At 33.8% G+C, this 20292-nt stretch overlaps 5 protein-coding genes across 6 annotated transcripts; 1 reads left to right on the top strand and 4 right to left on the bottom strand.

Annotated features, from left to right (window-relative positions):
* Positions 1 to 667: 667 nt before the first annotated feature.
* LOC145913676 (acylglycerol kinase, mitochondrial-like) lies at positions 668 to 2202 on the top strand. The gene has a single exon (XM_083001416.1). The coding sequence runs from the start codon at positions 821 to 823 to the stop codon at positions 2108 to 2110; it is 1290 nt and encodes a 429-aa protein (XP_082857542.1). The 5' UTR covers positions 668 to 820; the 3' UTR covers positions 2111 to 2202.
* Positions 2203 to 2876: 674 nt separating this feature from the next.
* LOC145913728 (leukocyte elastase inhibitor-like) lies at positions 2877 to 6960 on the bottom strand. The gene is made up of 9 exons (XM_083001474.1): positions 6852 to 6960; positions 6508 to 6683; positions 5936 to 6052; positions 5654 to 5830; positions 5017 to 5164; positions 4658 to 4832; positions 4119 to 4246; positions 3738 to 3864; positions 2877 to 3519 (listed from the first exon to the last, which is right to left on the bottom strand). The coding sequence occupies exons 2-9, from the start codon at positions 6681 to 6683 to the stop codon at positions 3359 to 3361; spliced, it is 1209 nt and encodes a 402-aa protein (XP_082857600.1). The 5' UTR covers positions 6852 to 6960; the 3' UTR covers positions 2877 to 3358.
* A 1109-nt stretch (positions 6961 to 8069) lies between these two features.
* On the bottom strand, positions 8070 to 10997 carry LOC145913727 (glia-derived nexin-like). The gene is made up of 8 exons (XM_083001473.1): positions 10781 to 10997; positions 10446 to 10562; positions 10199 to 10375; positions 9637 to 9784; positions 9390 to 9570; positions 9127 to 9254; positions 8607 to 8733; positions 8070 to 8481 (listed from the first exon to the last, which is right to left on the bottom strand). The coding sequence occupies exons 1-8, from the start codon at positions 10978 to 10980 to the stop codon at positions 8327 to 8329; spliced, it is 1233 nt and encodes a 410-aa protein (XP_082857599.1). The 5' UTR covers positions 10981 to 10997; the 3' UTR covers positions 8070 to 8326.
* Positions 10998 to 12569: 1572 nt separating this feature from the next.
* Positions 12570 to 15411, bottom strand: LOC145913729 (neuroserpin-like). Of its 2 annotated transcripts, none has more exons than XM_083001475.1 (8): positions 15193 to 15411; positions 14861 to 14977; positions 14614 to 14790; positions 13879 to 14026; positions 13632 to 13812; positions 13369 to 13496; positions 12857 to 12985; positions 12570 to 12719 (listed from the first exon to the last, which is right to left on the bottom strand). In XM_083001475.1, the coding sequence occupies exons 1-8, from the start codon at positions 15390 to 15392 to the stop codon at positions 12690 to 12692; spliced, it is 1110 nt and encodes a 369-aa protein (XP_082857601.1). In that variant the 5' UTR covers positions 15393 to 15411; the 3' UTR covers positions 12570 to 12689. The 2 variants fall into 2 exon arrangements, with proteins under 2 accessions (XP_082857601.1, XP_082857602.1); XM_083001476.1 differs by having other exon boundaries at positions 12578 to 12719; positions 12788 to 12985.
* Positions 15412 to 17286: 1875 nt separating this feature from the next.
* LOC145913726 (ipis-1-like) lies at positions 17287 to 20292 on the bottom strand. The gene is made up of 8 exons (XM_083001472.1): positions 20077 to 20292; positions 19731 to 19847; positions 19324 to 19500; positions 18830 to 18977; positions 18440 to 18620; positions 18199 to 18326; positions 17815 to 17941; positions 17287 to 17671 (listed from the first exon to the last, which is right to left on the bottom strand). The coding sequence occupies exons 1-8, from the start codon at positions 20274 to 20276 to the stop codon at positions 17514 to 17516; spliced, it is 1236 nt and encodes a 411-aa protein (XP_082857598.1). The 5' UTR covers positions 20277 to 20292; the 3' UTR covers positions 17287 to 17513.

Here is a 20292-nt window from a genome sequence, read left to right as displayed (position 1 = left end):
GATTTTTAAGTCGCTTTACAAATATTATTTTTGCTTTACTAAAATGGAAGACAAAAATAAGCATTTTTACATGATAGACCTGTACTTAGTTTGGTTAAGTTTATTTGAAAAACACAATTAATTTGCGACGTTACATTGTTGACGTTATCTCTTCGCAATTGTTAAATCACCAAAAACGAGACTTTATTATTTCCTACGAATTACAACCATATGATGACGTCTCATAAAGTTAACATTTGCACGAGCACAAGTAAAATAGTTTATAAACCTGTTATCAGTGCACAAAAACCTTTATAATTTGTTCAATAATTCACAGGCATATTATTGAATAATGGCAGCAGTGGCAACAAAGGTTATAATTTGTTTTGTTACAGTAAGAATATAACCCAGTTTTACTTTTTGCTTGAAAAATGTTGGCCAAAGAAAAGATTTTTAGTGAAACATGGCTATGAGTTATATTGTATGAGAGTCCTTCAATTAATTTTTCTAATTTTCGTTAATCAATCATAAATGCAGGGCATTAAAAGTTGCGCGCTTATATACATTGTCTAAATAAAATACTCATAGTCAAGTATCAAGTTAGGGGAAATAACCTAAAGGCTACTTTCGTCATGCTCAATTTACTTTTACTGGATGAGCGATGGTTCTCACAGCGTTTTGTGTTTGATTGCAAGCAAGTTTTGTTTCTTGTCTCACACTGATATTTTAACTGGTTTTGGAAATAGTTTTCTGTGTATTTGCGAGAGGTTTGTGCCAAAGTTGTCAGTAAATGGTGAATAAAAATTTTTTTTGAACATAAGGTCAACATTTCTGAGCCAAAATGAACACAATAAAAGCTATCAGGAACAATCCCAAGAAGTCTATAGCTGGTGCAATATTTGCAACAGTCATTGGAAAATATATTAATGGGTTGTACAATGACCATCTTTTTCGTCACACAATGTGTCAAAGTGTTGAACATTTCAGTACTGAACCCATAAAATTATTTGAGGAACCTAAAAAAATTCTTGTGTTTCTAAACCCTGCTGCAAACAAGGGGAAAGCGTCAAACCTTTTCGATAAAAATGCTGCACCGATTCTTCACCTTTCAGGATGTCAAGTAAATATTATACGGTCAGAATATGAGGGACAAGCAAAGCAGTTTATGTCGGTTTTGGACAAGCCCGACATGCTTATAGCAGCTGGTGGTGATGGAACAGTTAATGAGGTTGTGACTGGGTTGCTTCGTCGTCCAGATTTTGCTGATTGGAAAGATGTGCCAATAGGTATAATTCCTTTGGGTAAAACCAACACAATTTGCAAACTTCTGAATCAGAATGGCGAAGACAGACCTGCCCAGTGGATAATGAAATCCACATCTGATTTACTTGAAGGGAAAACCAGGAAAATGGATATTATGAAGATTGAAGCGGAGAATGGTGGAAAACCGGTGTTTGCATTGTCGGACATCAGATGGGGGTCTTACAGAGATGCCATGGCAAAAACTTCAAAATACTGGTACTTTGGACCACTAAAGAAGTATATGACATTTGTTTTTGCTTCGTTTCGCCGAGAAACAACCACACCAAGGGTGATAGAGTTGTCATACAAGAATCCTGAACCAATTCCAGAAGATGAAAAACAGCAAGATAACTCTATGTTGCAACGACAAGCTACTGCCTCTGTACTTTCAAAGTTATTTGATTCTGTGACCTGGTGGTGGCCCTGGAAGCATGGGGAGAATAATGAAAAAGTCATAACATATGATGAGGAGGATAATGAAGGTGTCATAACGTATGATGTTGAGGGTCTTAACATAAAGACACTTGAATTTATGGTTACTTTAAACACTCACGAATATGATGCAAAAAGGGAAAATGCGTCTTTAACTGTGACAACTGAGGATGATTCATTTGATAGATTGGAATACATTACCAAAGGCCCACTTAGAAATGCCTCAGGACGATACATGGCAATTCACCCAACAACAGAAATACAATGCGGCAAATTGGTGCTAAGACCCAATAATGTAGAAGGGTCTTGGTTTAGTGTGGACAGTGAAGACTATGAGGCAATGCCTTGTACTATTGAAATTTTGCCGAACAAACTGAACATGATTTTTTCACAATAGCATTTTTGTTTAGTGATGTTGAATATTTAAAACATTTGAAATGATTTTGTTATATTGTCATTGATAATTCTGTGCAAAATTGTTAAAATGTTGGAAACCTTTTTGGAAAGAACAACTAACAATTTTGTTTTGTTATTACATGTTAGAGTTTAGTTTCACAACTGTATTCAGCAACAAACACACGCGGAATTCGGGATTGAAAGTATGAAGGAAAAACACAAATTTGGTGAGAAATTAGATTTATGTGAGATTGCAAATGTTTTATGGATTGCTGGAGGTGCGGTGAGTAAAAATGCCAATTTCATAAGGTCGTTTCTTTGTTAACATTGTGAGTTTTTTAGGGCGGTAATGCAGTCTAAAACCTGTATAAAACATGTTTTTTTGGCGAACTCAGCAGTAAATTTTCTCTACACCAGTGTTAATTACTTACATGGCAAGTTTTCTTGTATTCAAAGCCGAGTAGTATTGCTTCTGCACATTGTTACACTTATTTACTAGGCAATATGTGTATTAATGTGTCACACTAACTTCGTGTAATTGGCTAAATTCTTTTCAAAAAGAAAAATGAAGAAACATGTTACAGGGGGTGTTCAAATTGTAATGTCCACAGTCCACCTAATGCTGAGCTTACTTTTGACTTACTTAGATTTGTTAGAATACATAAAGTTTCCACCTGAAACGTCTAATCCACATTCTGTTGACTTCCTGTATGTGCTATCTGTTACATTTACACTGTTGCATAGTTGTTAGCAGCACACAGACACAATACAATCAAATGATGTTGTATTTCTGTACATGGCCCATCTTCAATTTTAGTAAATTCATTGAATTTTTATAGAACAATAATGTTTTTAAATGACATACAGACTGCAGATGATTTCGCTGGCCACATGTTAGGGAATTCACCACACATTGGTACAAAAACATACAGAATTATCATACTGAAATTGCTATTGCAGAAGGTGTTTTACTGCCTCTTTGTTACAGGATTTGCTTGATTGTGCTTGAAGCGATATTTGTTGTTTCGTCTGAATACTACTTACCCAAATACTGACATGTATAGTTAGTGCATTAAATACAATAGATGTCGGTTGTTAACTGCACTGAATTGATTTCATGTAAATGTACACAGTTGGTATATATATATTTTAAGATTAGCTTGTAACATTTGGAGTTTTAGCCTTATATATGCTTTGCAAGCAAGTAGTCAATGCTGAATATTTACATTCTAATGCCAAGAACCATTTTTCACTTTTGTGTTGGATCACCAACTTTTCCGAGAAATGTAAACACTTCTGAAATCTCGTTGTAAATTCCGAAGAAAAATGGATTGTCCACATTCAAAATCAGAGGGCCCATATTAGCTCTGCTAAAGATCGACACTGCAGAAGCAGCAGCTGCAACTGTGCCTAGTATAAAAAATAAATATACATCATTACATTCTATATCAGTTTTTTTAGATATAAATGCAAGATTTGGCAGAATCATATTTTATTTAGGTTTGTTGGGACATGGTTACCAAGGTTTATTGTCAACCTCCCTTTCATATTATCACTGACCAATGAATAAATGCTGATCTTGAGTATGTTGTTACAAAAAAGCTGTGTTATTTGGCATCTGGCATTACCATTTTCATTGACATCTATGTATGCTTTGTGAAGAAAGTCTGACACATAGAGGGGCTCGTCGCTAATTCCACTCAGGTCACTGAATGATTGTTGAAAAACTTCCTTTACCCTCAAATTTTGTAGAATCTAATATATCGACATGTTAAGATTTTTTTCCAGCACTAATATCCATCATGAATATAAAATGATGGTGAAGCCATGTAATGCAGTAGTCAATGATCGTGGCTTTAGCCTGACACAGTGTTATATAAACATTATATATGGGTGTAAAATGCCACTTTCTTGAATAGGGATAAATGTAACTGCTTGTCAAGAAATGCATGCCCTACTAAGAATTGTGTAAAGCATGGCACTAAATTTTGCAAATTTTATGCACTTACCTTTTTTACATCCATATCCCCGCTGAGTGTAAATGTTGGCATAGTTACAATGCTATTTCTGCTGTCCCATTGTGAAACATCCATGTACTTTAAAGTGCTCCTCATATCGGGAAGAAAGCTTTGCAAATCTATAGAAATGTTTCATTTGTAGTGGTGATGTATAATTTCCTTTAACTTCTGTTTGTTTTAGTTATAATATAACAAGACGATAATTTACAAAAAAAAAACATTCGAATGGTGACCGTTAAAATGTTAGATGCAAGCTATCACAACCAATCATTATCTTGTATGACCCACTATCATCATTGATAATCTTATTCCATCAATAAAGTAACCCATTTATTAGAGAGACTGACAAGCATTTTAATAGTGTCCAAGCATCAGTTTCTAAATGCATATGCCCATCTACATGCTAGTTTTTTTTTCAGAATAAGTTAGTTTCACTAAATGAAATTACTTACTCAACATCTTCAAAAGCAGTAGCTTAGCATAGTATAAACTTGCCCTTTTTTCAGTAGTTCTAAATTAATAACCAATACCTTGCTGATCATGCACACCAACGACCAAGTAAGATGTTTTATGGTCATCTCGTGTTGATATGTAAGGAAAAGCCACAAATCTCATTTGGTCATGAGATGTTGTTTTTACACTTCCGGTATATTTCATGCAGGGGGCATCCACTGCATTATCATGCGTCACATAAAATGGGCAAGTCTAAAATTATTCAAAGGTCAGTTTAATCCAATAAAAAAAAACAGTAAATTAATTTTGTAGAACATTGACTATATTAAATTTGTTTATTTTTTTGTATTGCAATTAAATATCAACATGCAAGAACATGATATGTATTCAATAATTTATTCAACAAATAAAACAATTTCGAAAATTCAAAACTGACCCCTGGGAGCTTTTCAAATTTTCTCTGCCAGCTTCCTTCAAAATACAAAGCATTGACCAAAACCAACCTCGTAAACCCACTGAAAGAATCTGGATCAACAAGGTCATTAATATATCCCTCTGTGTTGTTTGACACCCAAGAATTTATCCTGAAAACCACATGTTTTGTTACTTGTATCACAATTCAATAACAATGTCATGTTGGTTTTGTATTGTGATGTTACCATATAAAATATTGTTTTGTACAAAACATTGATGCAATTAAACAAGGCACCCCAACATGCTGTCAATCGTGCATTGTATAGCATTAATTATATCTTTAAATGTTTCAAACAGCAATCGTAACAGATGGCGCTACAGGTCAATGTTTTGTTACAGTTAAGAAAAATACAATTTTAGGAACCCTGTTTTTCTACACTATGCAAATAACTATAGCATCTACATAGTTGTCTGTTCATTTATCTATTTTAAGTATTCGTGAGTGCTACCAGTATTTATAAATTATAAATAATCGAAAACTTGTGAGTTTTACAGTAATGCAAACTTTTTAATGCGTTTTCTGAAACTTAAATTTTACATTGTGAATTCAAATGTGCCATCACATGTTTTTATTTAAAACATAATATTTTTAAAGTTACATTTGTGCAGCTTGTTCAGCTTCGTTAAAGTTCACTGGGGTTGTCGGTGCTTTATATTGATTTTTCATGATGCTGTTATATTCATCTTTCACCAAAAAACTTTGCTGAACAAACATGCGGTTGGCTACTTTCAACAGTGGCTGAGGGGATTTTTCAACACTGTTTCCATACATCTTCCTGTAGGACAAAATTTTTCAAAACAAAATTACTAATTATATTTTGATGCAAATGTTTTATAGGTTTAAGTTTATGATAAAGTCTATGATGTATTTTGCTAATTACCTCATGAGATTATGTACTCTGAAATCTTCCAAATCCAAAACCTCAAGAACTCTTTTGATTTCAAAGTTGGTGTTGTTTTTCGCACCAGCAAGCACCATGCCAAGTGCCTGTGATATGCTAAAAAAATAATACTTTTATTCTGACCGAAAATGTATTTTCTTGAAGCTAGTAATAAAATTCTTTGGACAAAATTTACTTGAAAAATGCAGTTCGTCTATTTGACATGTTCGCAATCAAACCACAAGCACACATACACAATTTTGGGGGATAGAAAAAACAACCTATAGCAGTGGTTCTCAAATTGTGCATCACAATGCCCTGGTGCATTGTTTTAATGGCATCACAAAACAGTTTCAATTAAAAAATTTTGATTTTTTTGGAAAGAAAAATGCATGTAAATATATAACAGAAGAGAAATTAGTCAACAAATTTTTAGTAATTTTGATTATATATATTAATTAATGTGGTTTTAGCATACACAAAACAGTCCAATCAATCAAAGTTTTGCTGTAATTAATAGGCAATTATGTTAATGCTGATAGTAAATCCACAGTAAATAGTATGGCTATTACCTTAATGGTGAAAATATTACATTGGGCTCGCTGGACTCTTGAACCACGTACTTGTACAATTCACCAGCAAAGGCCTTGTTTGCAGCAACAAACTCTGTCATGTATGGTCCAAATGCTGAAACTCTTGACACACATAACAAAACTACACATGATAACACCGTGGGCCACATGATCATCTGTGCCAAAATAAATAAATTTGGGAGATAAATCTGAAAATAGTTCATGTCCCAAAAAGCAAGCAAACTTTTTTACTTAATACATTCAGAACAACAATTAATTTCTCATGTACTATTTACTGAGCTCTTTAACTGTCTTTTACAAAACGTTTACTGTCCTTTGCTTACTTTTATAAACGTACTAACATACACAGTGGTTCCTTTCTTCTGGTTGGGAATTTCTTTTATGAGGACTGCGGGTTGCACAACAAGTCGAAAAACCACAGACTTTCATTGGGCTGGAATACTTCCTTGAGAGCATTTAAGATGCATGTGATGTATGAGTCAATTGAATGTGCCTCAGGCCAATCTTTAAGCACATTTCTGTTATGGCTACACTTGTTGTTCAAGCTTTAACATTGAATGTAAAGTTTGCCATGGTAAGTTAGTTTAAGTAAATGCTTGGCTGTTGACTCACAACCTTCAGCTTTTTCGGCCTTGGGGCTTATTATGTTTTTTTGGTTAAATTTTGGCACAGTATACACAACCACAATTTACAGAAAACTTTCTGGACTATTGTTTTGAAAAATGTTTGCTAATTTTCTGTTGTATTTAACATTTTCCAATTTAGGTCAAGTTTGCTTATGCAACTGAAGTCCAATTGAAACTTCAACATTGACACTCAAGGAAGTTATTAAGTAGCTACTGTTTTCAAGTCCTTTTTAGGTAGGCTTTCATGTTTCCAGTAAACTTCTGGCAAAGCTGCTGCCATAAATACAAAACAAGCACAACACACTTGGCATTCAATTAAGAAAGCATTTGCTTTCAATTCCATGATCTAAAAAAACAATTTTTTTGGAAAATCCATGCAACATTACAAGAACAACAAAATAATATAAATTTTCTGACAAAACTATTTTTTGTCAAGATTCCTTAATTAATTTCTTGCTGTTATTTCTTGTTTGGAAACAAGTCAATTAATTGTAATTCACCAATTCTAATGACAATTTCTTGGTGCCGTTGTTCAAAAAATACTTGGTTGGTGAAGTAATTCTAGCTTTTTGTGTTTTGTTTAATTTTTCTCAATTTAGTGTTAAACCTTGGATTTTTGGAGCCATTGTGTTTTTAATAGCACTTTTTTAACTTTCTTGTTGACCTTGATCAAGGCTTTCTACTGCTGCATTGTTTCAGTGAAATGGTATTGATTCAATTGAATATTTGCAAACGAAGTTATTAAATTATTACTCATGTAAAGATGATGTGGAACTCTTTCAATGCAAGCTTTCTCTTTTCCTGTCCCTAGAATTGTGATTCAGAAATACCATCTGAATCATCAGCGCAAAGCTTTAAAATTCATACCTAACTTGGATCATCAATTCGATGAATGCAAAACACTATGTTAAACTGAAATGAATTTATTTACAAACCATTAATAAGTGTTTGCCGGCCAATTGATAAAATTTGAAAATTGAAATTTTTAAACACGAAATGGAATGCAAGTAAGAAAAAGCAGCTTATTTTGTCAGTCCCACCACTATACAAAAAAAAGACATTAAAAGTTCAAAATGTTGGACAGTTCATGATGAAGAATGTATTTCTGGATTAATAAGGTTTGATTTACAAAATGAAATATTGTTTGCTTTCACATCGCCTTAAGTCTGAAATCATTCTACTGAGGGATCCTCCACCTTGCCAAGAAAAGTAAAAATTCTAATTCGGATATTGTAAATTCCAAAAAAGAATGGCCGGTCAACTAAAAATACATCAGGCATAGTTCTGGGGCGCAGAAAAGCAGCTGAAGCAGCTGTAGCTCTTGTTCCTGAAAATGCAACAATATATGCTCAAACAATGTTTGTACAACTGTTGCCATTATAATTTCTTTCTAACCATAACTTCTTTACTCCATAAAATATGTCAAAAAGTTCCTCAAAGATTTCCATGTACCTTTTTCATTGACTTCAATTCTTGCTTTATGGACGAAGTCCGTCACATGAAGTGCTTCGCCGCTGATACCACTCAGATTGCTGCGATCAGGAGAAAATAAATCAACCACACCCATTTTCTTAAGAATCTGTATCGACAATTCAAAGTTTTTTGAGGGGGTGTTGTTATTTTTTGAAGAGTAAGGTAGTTTCAAAAAATATAGGTGTGTCAGTCACCAGAAACTGTTTAAAGTCCCCATGGTTGTCCTGTTAAACAATGATGAAATCATGCACCCAAGACATTTTTTCCATGATAAAGGCCTTTACTTGGCAATGTCAACTATTATTAATCCATCACAAGGAAGCAACTATTTGTGAGAAGTGGCATTGTCTTGTTAAAAGACGTTTATATGTGTGTCATAATAGGTGGTAGAAAAGGTGGAAAATAACAGATGAGATTAATTGCTTTATGTTCACAAAGGAGTTATGCCATTGACATCGTAAAGAAGTATTCAGTATTTCTTCATTCATTCAATACCCACTTTTTTAAGTTGAACATCATAAGAAACATTAAATTTGGGCATTTTGACCTTCATTCTATTGATTTTCCACTTCGTGGGATCTAATCTGGAAAAAATCTTCCCTGCTGTCTTAGTAAAGTTTGTCAAACCTTTGAATGAAATTTTTGTCAATTTAATATTCATGACAGTGGTTTAATCTTAGGAAAAGCATTCTTAGTCGTTGTCATGAAGAAACTATTGCGTTGAGACATTTACTTCCTAAAGTGGCATGCAACCACTTTTACCTGAATTGCCCCTTGCATATTGTTTTGGCATTGCAATAATCATGAATAAAGTTCTACGTGGCACAGACTTATATGGAAATGCAATATATGTCATAGTGGGGTCGTTGTGTGTTGCCAAAATCCCATACATTCCCATGCAGTCAACCTGTTTTGGACCTGCAGCTGTTCTGAAACTCATTGCCTGAAAAATTAGGATGGTGGCTCATTGGGTCTGATAAGGATAGCACAATGGCAAATCTGTGCTTACATTTTGACATGAATCGAAGGTATTCTCCCACTCAGCATTGAAAAAAACTGCATTGGCTATCACAAGTTTTGTCATGGAATTGATTATTGCAGGCTTTATTAGATCTTGAATCATGTTTTCTGTGTGCTGCTCAACCCAGCCATTAATTCTAAACATGTTTAATAATCATTCCTTTTGCAAATTTTTTGATTGTTTCTATACATAACAGCAAATTTGGAAATCATCGCCTTTTAACATATTTGGTCTTTAGGTTTCTCACCACATAAAGGCTAAACAATGGTTTACTGTTAAGTTTTATAAGGAATGTTGGTATATGATAAAGCAAGGAAAACCTTACCAAAGCTTGTTTAGAAAATTGCGCTAAACTGTTCTTTCCTAATAATAGTTGCTAACATATTACACAAAAGTAGTGGTTTAGTTTTTGGTGACTGAGTATCACAAACACTTTTTTAGTTAAAAATTGTAAAATCATTTGGAATCATTTCAAAAATACATTAATTATGTAAATGGTTGGTCTTACCTTCACATAAATGGGTAATAGGTGTGGTAAAATCATACTTACGTATCTACAGCCTGCTGTACATTGCTGAAGTTAATATTTTGAACTGTCGCAGAATACCGGTTTGTGAGCAATTGTGTAAAGTTTTGAAAAAGTGTGTACCCATTCTTCACGAACATGCCATTTGCAATGTTTAATGTGGGCCCTCTTACACCAGAGATAGCCCTTGTCTTCTTATAACTAATTAAACAATAGATGAATGTAGATTAATAGCTTTATATGTACAGAAACAATGGATTTAGTAGCTTACCCCAGAAAGGCATGAGTGGTGGCATCACTTATTCTCCTAATTTTCAGTGCGGTTCTAATCTCATTGCGTGTGTTTTCCTTTGCTCCAGCGAGAAGCATACCCATCACTTGACTAATGCTAAAATAAAAATTTTTTATCAACATTTTATCATAAACAAACCAAACAATTGGCTAAATAATTCTGTTTCTGATAAAACAGTCTCAAGATGTTTTAGTTGATTGGTCAAGTCATATTGGGTGCATACATGCTGTTCCAAACACATTTTTTGAAAAATGGTTACATTATTAGTAACAAACAATATATAATAGATGAAAGTGCAAACCTTACTTTCCTACCTCAGGGGTGAAAACACAACGTTTTGATTTTCAGAACTTTTTGCAATAATCCTGTACATATGGCCAGAGAATCTGTTTATGGATTTTGAGAGGAGTTTATATGGACCAACTGGTTTTACTTGCTTTTGATTGAATAAATATGGACTTGCCAGATGGAAAAACACAATTGCTACCACAAAAATTGTACTCTTAACTGTCATAATGCAACAGTTTTTTATTTGAATCTGAAAACATCAGTTTTTGTAATTGTACAGCATTGAACTTGACAGCAGTTGCTGGCTTCTGTACCAATTGATATGAAAAGACAAAAACTGTTACTGTAATGTGTTGTCATGTTTGCTTTCACCCGAAAGAAAATTATGTGGTAACAGAAGAGCTTTCTTTTTTTTCATTCCTTGTCTACAGATAAGTACCGGACATATCTTTAGCAAATATATTTGTTTTAAAGAAAAGTGGATCCCACATAGATGTCACCATCTGACTGTCACCATATGTTTTTTTAAATGTATATTTGCACACTGAATAGTCTATTTTTTCAGCCAGGTATAATTTTGCATATTTCTTGGTTTGTATATATGCAAGGCTATTGATTACTATCTTAACTTTTCTTTGAATGTGGAGCTGATCAGTAAAACCCTTCCCAAAACAGTAAACACACACACATACATAAAGAGTCCACCCCTGCATTGTCAGAAAGTGCCTTTTTCCTAAACTTCCCACAATTCCAAGGTCTTCTCACATATATGCAAAGTTACTTCAAATTTTTATGGTTCTTTGTTACTTTTCCAAATCAGGCTGTGATATTTCCTGTGTAGGGGAACTTGACCTTTATGACATAACCAACTCATTTTGCAGTTGCCTGATCTTCATGAAGGCACAATCGAAATAAATAGGTTATTAACATTTACCTGGAAACAAATTTTATCCCCCTTTTTGTTACACAAAATTTCTTCGTAATTTTTGAAGGCAAATTCTTTTGCCAACTCTTCTTATTATATGTGTAACTGCAGTACTTAATTTATTTTATAGTTTCAAACTTCCTTAAATTATTTCTTGCTATTATTTCTTGTTTGGAAACAAGTCAAATAAATGTAATTCACCAATCTTAATGCTAATTTGTTGGTGCTCTGCTTTAAAAAATGCTTGGTTGGTGAAGTGATTCTGGCTTTTTGTGTTTTGTTTAATTTTTCTCAGTTTAGTGATAAATTTGGATTTTTGACGCTATTGTGTTATCAATCTAATTTTTTTAAGTTTCTTATTGACCTGGATCAACGCTTTCTACTGCTGCAGTATTTCAGTGAAATGATATAGATTCAATAGCAAATCTGCAAAGGAAGTTATTAAATTATACTCATGTAAAGATGACGTGGAACTCTTTCAATGCAAGCTTTCTCTTTTCCTGTCCCTAGAATTGTGATTCAGAAATACCACCTGAATCATCACCGCAAAGCTTTAAAATTCACACCTCACTTGCATCATCAATTCAACGAATGCAAAACACTATGTCAAACTGAAATGAATTTATTTACAAGCCATTAATAAGTGTTTGGCGGTCAGTTGATCATTTTCGAAAACTGAAATTTTTAAACATATAATGAAAAGCAAGAAACCAAAAGCCACCTATTTTGTCAGTAGATTCAATAAACCCACCAATATGCAAAAAAAATACATAAAAAAAAATGTTGGACAGTTCATGATAAAAAATGTATTTCTTGAATAATAAAGTTTGATTTACAAAATGAAATATTGTTTGCTTTCACATTGCCTTAAGTCAGAAATTATTCTGCTTAGGGATCCTCCACCTTTCCAAGGAAAGTAAACATTTTAATTCGGATATTGTAAATTCCAAAAAAGAATGGGCGGTCAACTAAAAATACATCAGGCTGAAAATAGCTCACAAGATGTATCATCACAGCTGAAGCAGCTGCAGCTCTTGTTCCTGAAAATGCAACAATATATGCTCAAACAACGTTTGTACAACTCTTGCCATTATAATTTCTTTCTAACCATAACATCTTTACTCCACAAAATATGTTATGAAGTTCCTCAAAGAAACTATTGAAACAGCTTCCTTACACCTTTTTCATTGACTTCAATTCTTGCTTTATGGACAAAGTCTGACACATGAAGCGCTTCGCCACTGATACCATTCAGATTGCAGAGATTGGGAGAAAATAAATCACCCACACCCATTTTCTTAAGAACCTGTAGTGACAATTCAAAGTTTTTTGGTGTTATTTTTTTATAATTAGTTTCAAAAATTATAGGTGTGTTGGTCACCAGAAACTGTTTAAAGTCCCCATGGTTGTCCTGTTAAACAATGATGAAATCATGCACCCAAGACAATTTTTCCATGATGAAGGCCTTTACTTGGCAATGTCAACTATTATAAATCCATCACAAGGAGGCAACTATTTGTGAGAAGTGGCGTTGTTTTGTCAAAATTGGAAAGACGTTTATATGTGTGCTATAATAGGCGGCAGAAAAGGGGGAAAATAACAGATGAGATTAATTGCTTTATGTTCACCAACGAGTTATGTCATTGACACCGTAAAGAAGTATTCAGTATTTATTCGTTCAATACCCACTTTTTTAAGTTGAACATCGTAAGAAACATTAAATTTGGGCATTTTGACTTCTATTCTGTTGATATTCCACTTCTTGGGATCCGATCTGGAAAAAATCTTCCCTGCTGTCTTAGTAAAGTTTGTCAAACCTTTGAATGAAATTTTTGTCGAATTAATATTCATGACAATGATTTAATCTTACGAAAAGCATTTTTAGTCGTTGCCATGAAGAAACTATTGAGTTGAGACATTTACTTCCTAAAGTGGCATGCAACCACTCTTACCTGAATTTCCCCTTGCATATTGTTTTGGCATTGCAATAATCATGAATAAAGTTCTACGTGGCACAGACTTGTATGGAAATACAATATATGTCATAGTGGGGTCGTTGTGTTTTGGAAAAATCCCATACATTTGCATGCAGTCAACCTGCTTAGGACCTGCAGCTGTTCTGAAACTCATTGCCTGAAAAATTAAGATAGTGTCTCATTGGGGCTGATAAGGATAATACAATGACAAATCTATGCCTACATTTTGACATGAATCAACGGTATTCTCCCACTCAGCATTGAAAAAAACTGCATTGGCTATCACAAGTCTTGTCATGGAATTGATCATTGCAGGCTTTATTAGATCTTGAATCATGTTTTCTGTGTGCTGCTCGACCCAGCCATTAATTCTAAACATGTTTAATAATCATTGCTTTTGAAAATTTTTTGATTTTTTTTATACATAACAGCATATTTGGAAAACATCGCCTTTTGAGATATTTGGTCTTTAGGTTTCTCACCAACTGAAGGCTAAACAATGGTTGACCGTTTAGTTATATAAGGAATGTTGGTACATGATAAAGCAGGGAAACCTTACCAAAACTCGTGTAGAAAATTGCGCTAAACTGTTCTTTCCTAATAATAGTTGCTAACATATTACACAAGAGTAGTGGCTTAGTATTTTGGTGACTGAGTATCACAGATACATTTTTAGTTAAAAATTGTAAAATCATATTGGTAAGCTGCAGACAGGGTGTGTACATGCACTGTTTCGACCTGTGAGATCAGTGCCACTGCAACAGCAGCACTGATGAGACCTCACAGGTCAAAACAATGCATGTACACACCCTCTCTGCAGCTTACCAATGTTATTATGGCTTTTTTTGCACATTTGTTGTAAAATCATGTAGAACCATTTTAAGAATACATTAATTATGTAAATTGTTGGTCTTACCTTCACATAAATGGGTAATAGGTGTGGTAAAATCGTACTTACGTATCTACAGCCTGCTGTACATTGCTGAAGTTAATATTTTGAACTGTCGCAGAATACCGGTTTGTGAGCAATTGTGTAAAGTTTTGAAAGAGTGTGTATCCATTCTTCACGAACATGCCATTTGCAATGTTTAATGTGGGCCCTCTTACACCAGAGATAGCCCTTGTCTTCTTATAACTAATTAAACAATAGATGAATGTGGATTAGTAGCATTGTATATACAGAAACAATGGATTTAGTAGCTTACCCCAGAAAGCGATGAGTGGTGGCATCACTTATTCTCCCAATTTTCAGTGCGGTCCTAATCTCATTGCGTGTATTTTCCTTTGCTCCAGCCAGAAGCATACCCATCACTTGACTAATGCTAAAATAAACATTTTTCATCAACATTTTATCATAAACAAAACAAACATTTGGCTAAATTATTCTGTTTCTAATAAAACAGTCTTAATATGTTTTAGTTGATTAGTTAAGTCATATTGGGTGCTTATGCTGTTCCAAACACATTTTTGAAAAATAGTTACATTATTAGTAACAAACAATATATAATAGATGAAAGTGCAAACCTTATTTTCCTACCTCAGAGGTGAAAACACCACATTTTGATTTTCAGAACTTTTTGCAATAATGCTGTACATATGGCCAGAGAATCTGTTTATGGATTTTAAGAGGAGTTTATATGGACCAACTGGTTTTACTTGCTTTCGATTGAATAAATATGGACTTGCCAGATGGAAAAACACAATTGCTACTACAAAAATTGTACTCTTAACTGTCATAATGCAACAGTTTTTTATTTGAATCTGAAAAACATCAGTTTATGTAATTGTACAGCATTGAATTTCCATAGCAGTTGCTAGCTTCTGTACCAATTGATACAGAAAGACAAAAACTGTTACTGTAATATGTTGTCATGTTTGTTTTCACCTGAAAGAAAATTATGTGGTAATAGAAGAGCTTTCTTTTTTTTCATTCCTTGTCTACAGACAAGTACGGGACATATCTTTAGCAGACATATTTGTTTCAAAGAAAAGTGGATCCCACATAGATGTCTAACTGTCACCATATGTTATTAAATGTATATTTGAACACTGAATAGGCCTATTTTTCCTTCCAATTATACTTTTGCATATTTCTTGGTTTGTATATATGCAAGGCTATTGATTACTACCTTAACTTTTCTTTGAATGTGGAGCTGATCTGTAAAAAAATTCCCAAAACTGTGAACACACACACATATATAAAGAGTCCACCCCGGTATTGTCAGAAAGTGCCTTTTTCTTAAACTTCCTACAGTTCAAGGTCTTCTCACATATATACATAGTTACTTCAAATTTTTGTGGTTCTTTGTTACTTTTCCAAATCAGGCTGTGATATTTCCTGTGTAGGGGACTTGACCTTTATGACACAGCCAACTCATTTTGTAGTTGCCTGACCTTCATGAAGGTACAGTTGAAATAAATAAGTTATTAACATCTAGCAGGAAGTAAATTTTATCACCCTTTTTGTTACATACAATTTCTTCGTAAACTTTGAAGACGTATTCCTTTGTCAACTCTTCTTTTGTGTGTAATTGCAGCGTTGTTTCCTGAAACTCTGTAAAAAAATTATTTTGTATGTTTTGTGAGAAATAACATTTTGAATGACCAATATCATATTGCTGAGGTATTCCTCAGTGAAACAAGGCAAGGCAGATTTATGAAACGTGTCATTTGTGAGAAATCAAAAAAACATCAGTCATAACATACACTAAAAAAAGCAGTGGGTTTTTATTGACTTTAAAATTGTCTAACACCTACTTAATCTGCCAAAAAAAGAAGTTGGTGTTTTCTCGGCTCATCAAAAAGTTTGTTTGAAAGTCGACCACTCATCAGTCTTTATCGATACCTATTAAATGTAGCAACTTTTTTTCCTATATAATTTTTTTTTAAATGCAGCGAAAGGGAGTTGGACCACACCAAGAGGCTCTTTCTTGAGTCGCTTCACATCCACAAAAATAGTGATAAAGAACAATGTGTTTTCTTTCCGGCAGTCTATAATAAGTTGTTGTAACTGTTGTGTCTCCTGCAATGTCTGGTTTTTGCCTCTAGCACGTGATTTGACAAGCGGTGTCAGCATGTCCCTTTTTTTTGTGCCCCTGCATGTGTTAGTGTAGTTCACTTTTTACATTATACCTGATGAAGTCTCGCCGCATGGCAGACGAAACGTCAATCAAATGCAGTACCTATATTTTATGCCAAGAGCAGTACATTTTTAAACTATTTTTTCTAAACTTCTGACAATGTTTTTGCAAAAAATTTGAAAGCTAGATGGACCAATAAAGAAATACTTGAATGATGAGTTAATTTTCTATTACTGGCAACACCATAGAATTGGACAGTTTAATGTCAAGTTTGATTATTGCATTGACATTCTGCTTGAAAAATTTGTTTTTTCAGCAAGAAACCATTCAAGACGTTTTGAATCCAGTTGGCAACTTTTACCATCTGACGCTCAAGGAAATTATTAAATAGTTACTGATGTCAAAATGACGTCAATTCCATTTACAACAACCTTTCTCATTTCCTGTACGTGAATTTCCATTCACAACTTTCACCTGAGTCATTACTGCAAAGTTGGCAATGTATGTCTGTTACCAACTAAATCGAACTATTGCGACACCACACAAAACAATCAGGCAATAGGGATTTATTTAAAATAAATGTTTTTACATTCAGTTGCGAACATTTAATCAGAAAATGCTGGAAAGTTGGGACTTTTGCATGTAAAAGGAGAGATTTGGAATTTATTCACCTATCACTGAACATTGTTTTTAAAGTTTCAGTACAAGCAGCAAATTTTTAAGTGGAGAATATATTGTTTTCTGTGTTCTCTTCTTTTACATGGCCTAAAGTCAGGATCTATTCCACTGCAGGATCGTGGACCTTCCCAAGAAAAGTGAACACTCCACTTGGAACATTGTAGATCCCAAAAAAGAATGGGCGGTCAACACGAAAAATTAAGTTTGAGGCTGATCTGGACATTATCATTGCAGCTGAAGCAGCTGCAGCTCTGGTTCCTAAATGTGCAAAATCATGGTTAAATTATGTGCTACTTTCATTAGTCGTATAGTTTTGCCGACATTTAACTCTGTCACATGTTTGAGACAAACTATGTAACTATAATGTTTCACAAAGATTTGAATATAAATATTTCCCATACCTTTTTCATTGACTTCAATTCTTGCTTTATGGACAAAGTCTGACACATGAAGTGCTTCGCCGCTGATACCATTCAGGTTGCTGTCATCAGGAGAAAATAAATCCTCCACACCCATACTTATGAGAACCTGTGAAGTCAATTTAGTGTTACCATGTTTGTTATTTAAAGATGGCGTGAAACTTCATTTAAGAAGTAATATACATTTTGTACAATAGTTAAAACACAGGTATGGATCCAAGAAAATTGCAGGATTAAAGTTGTCTTCTTAAAGGGCAGATAGAACTTCATATAATCACAAGACAACAGTTAGTTTGTGTTTATGTTCAGACATAGCAAATACCTACTACTTAAGGTGCAAAATAGAGTTCAATACCAAATACCTACCTTTTTCAGTTTAACATCCTGGGAAACATTAAATTTGGGCATTCTGACTATCACTTCAGTTGAATGCCAATGTGTGGGATTGAGTGTGGACAAAACATTCTCTGCTCTTTCAACAAAGTTATTCATGTCTTGAAAATAAAAATTGGGTATAGATATTAAATCATACCATGTGGATTGAAATTGTTCAGTGGTCATCTTGTGGAGAAATCTTAGGTTTTTATATGTGTGCAGTATCACTTACCAATATCACTTCTTGTGTATGATTTTGGTATTGCCACGATCATGTATGAAGTTTCACGTGGCACAGAATTGTATGGGAGAGCTATGTAACGCATTGTGGTATCCACATACATTGGCAAATTCCCACGCATTTGCATGCAATCAACACGTTTACGCATTCCAGCTGTTCTGAAACTCATTGCCTGCAAAAATTTGAGGTAGTAAGTTTGGAATTCAAAGCTTCATTTTGTTGATGTTGAGTTTGCTGCTCTAATATAGTAACTACGTACTACCTTGTTGGTAATTCTTTGAGGTTTGACTTCTATTTGGAGCTAGTTTTTTTGTTTTTAAAGATAGTTTTGTGTTTCCTTTTGTGAAGAAAGCACAGAAGTCAAGAAATACTTGTACTTACAAATCGACATGAAGCAAATGCATTCTCCCATGTCGCGTCGAAAAAAACTGCATTGGCCAACACAAGTTTTGTCAAAGAAGTTATCATTTCGGGCTTTAGTAGATCTTGAATCATGTTTTCGGTGTGTTGCTCAATCCACGCATTAATTCTACAAACATATTTAATAATCATTGCTATTTCAAATTTTTCTTGATACAACAGTTCTTGGATACAACAAGAAACTGAGAAATGTTTTTGTTTTGTATACTTTTTTGACCGTACTATTTCAGTGGGATTTGTCTGTCAAAATTGTTTTTTGTTTTTTAAGATATCTCATCATGTCAAACAATTTTTCTACCATTGGGATTTTATTTAACAACAATCACTTATTTTAATAGCAATCAGTGTTTATTTGTATGCCGAAAAAATTTTCAGGTACTGTGAGATTTTTTAATTTAAAATTCTGCTTTTGCCTTAAAACATTAAAGAAAGGGTGTAGGAAAAATCGTACTTACGTATCTACAGCCTGCTGTGCATTATTGAAGTCAACATTTTGTACTGCTGCAGAATACTCATTTGTAAGCAATTGTGTAAAGTTATCCAAAATTGTGTACCCATTTTTTACAAACATTCCATTAGCCATATTGAGTGTGGGGCCTGTAATTCCAGAAGTGGCCTTTGCTTGCAATGTACTGGTGAGACAAAAGGTAAATGCATAACATTTTCACATGCAATTTTACATTGAAAATTATACAACGAGCCTCTTATTGGAAACAGTATTTACAGTTATACTGTTGACAACATTGACAGGTTTTATTTATTTAAAACAGTTTCAACAGTCTCTTTATTCTCAGAGCCTCTCATTATTTCTCAAGACATTTATAGATATTTACACAATGTATTTTTTAAGCTCATTTCTTACCCCAGGAGATTATGGGCAGTCGCATCGTCTATTCCCATAATTTGCAGTGCTGTCCTAATCTCATCACGGGTGTTTTCCTTTGCTCCAGCCAGAAGCATACCCATCACTTGACTAATGCTAAAAGCATAAAATCTCAATTTTACCCGCACATTCTTGCAATGGCATGAATAATTTTGTTAAGAAAACTGAAATGCTGATCAAATAGCATTGGAATACATTTTGTTTAACCATGTTGCTTTCATTTGCTTCATTTTGTTTGAAAGTGATTTTTAAGTATATGTCAGTGATTTTAAGTATATGTCAGACAACAAATGAATATCATAATCAGCAGATCTTCTATTCCTACCTCAGAGGGGAGAAAACCACATTTTTGTTTGTTTCCCTTTTTACAATTGTCTTGTACATTAGGCCAGAGAATTTGTTCAGCGAATTGGTGAAGTGTTCATATGGACTTGCTGGAGTCACTTCTTTCCGATAGAATAAAAATGCATTTGCCGAATGGAAAAACACAATTGTTACTACAAAAATTACACTCTTTACAATCATAATGCTGAACTTCTTT

Source organism: Ascidia mentula, chromosome 9, assembly GCF_947561715.1.
Source record: "Ascidia mentula chromosome 9, kaAscMent1.1, whole genome shotgun sequence".
Classification (NCBI taxonomy): Eukaryota; Metazoa; Chordata; class Ascidiacea; order Phlebobranchia; family Ascidiidae; genus Ascidia; species Ascidia mentula.
The sequence above is the reverse complement of the archived record's forward strand: the minus strand, read 5'-3'. Positions and strand labels throughout refer to the sequence as shown.

Excerpts from the sequence above, each read along its gene's own strand:
- LOC145913729 (XM_083001475.1), bottom strand. The coding sequence starts at position 15,392 with ATGACAGTTAAGAGTACAATTTTTGTAGTAGCAATTGTGTTTTTCCAT. Across the intron at positions 14,791-14,860 it reads ACCACTCATCGCTTTCTGGG|TTATAAGAAGACAAGGGCTA; the intron begins GTAAGCTACTAA and ends TTGTTTAATTAG. Across the intron at positions 13,497-13,631 it reads ATATGCAAGGGGAAATTCAG|GTTTGACAAACTTTACTAAG; the intron begins GTAAGAGTGGTT and ends TTTCATTCAAAG.
- LOC145913676 (XM_083001416.1), top strand. The coding sequence starts at position 821 with ATGAACACAATAAAAGCTATCAGGAACAATCCCAAGAAGTCTATAGCT.
- LOC145913727 (XM_083001473.1), bottom strand. The coding sequence starts at position 10,980 with ATGACAGTTAAGAGTACAATTTTTGTGGTAGCAATTGTGTTTTTCCAT. Across the intron at positions 9,785-10,198 it reads GTACAGCAGGCTGTAGATAC|AATTAATGGCTGGGTTGAGC; the intron begins GTAAGTATGATT and ends AAACATGTTTAG. Across the intron at positions 8,482-8,606 it reads AATTGAAGTCAATGAAAAAG|GAACAAGAGCTACAGCTGCT; the intron begins GTACATGGAAAT and ends TTGCATTTTCAG.
- LOC145913726 (XM_083001472.1), bottom strand. The coding sequence starts at position 20,276 with ATGATTGTAAAGAGTGTAATTTTTGTAGTAACAATTGTGTTTTTCCAT. Across the intron at positions 19,848-20,076 it reads GTGGTTTTCTCCCCTCTGAG|CATTAGTCAAGTGATGGGTA; the intron begins GTAGGAATAGAA and ends TTATGCTTTTAG. Across the intron at positions 17,672-17,814 it reads AATTGAAGTCAATGAAAAAG|GAACCAGAGCTGCAGCTGCT; the intron begins GTATGGGAAATA and ends TTGCACATTTAG.
- LOC145913728 (XM_083001474.1), bottom strand. The coding sequence starts at position 6,683 with ATGATCATGTGGCCCACGGTGTTATCATGTGTAGTTTTGTTATGTGTG. Across the intron at positions 6,053-6,507 it reads GTAATATTTTCACCATTAAG|CATATCACAGGCACTTGGCA; the intron begins GTAATAGCCATA and ends TTATTTTTTTAG. Across the intron at positions 3,865-4,118 it reads GGGATATGGATGTAAAAAAG|ATTCTACAAAATTTGAGGGT; the intron begins GTAAGTGCATAA and ends TCGATATATTAG.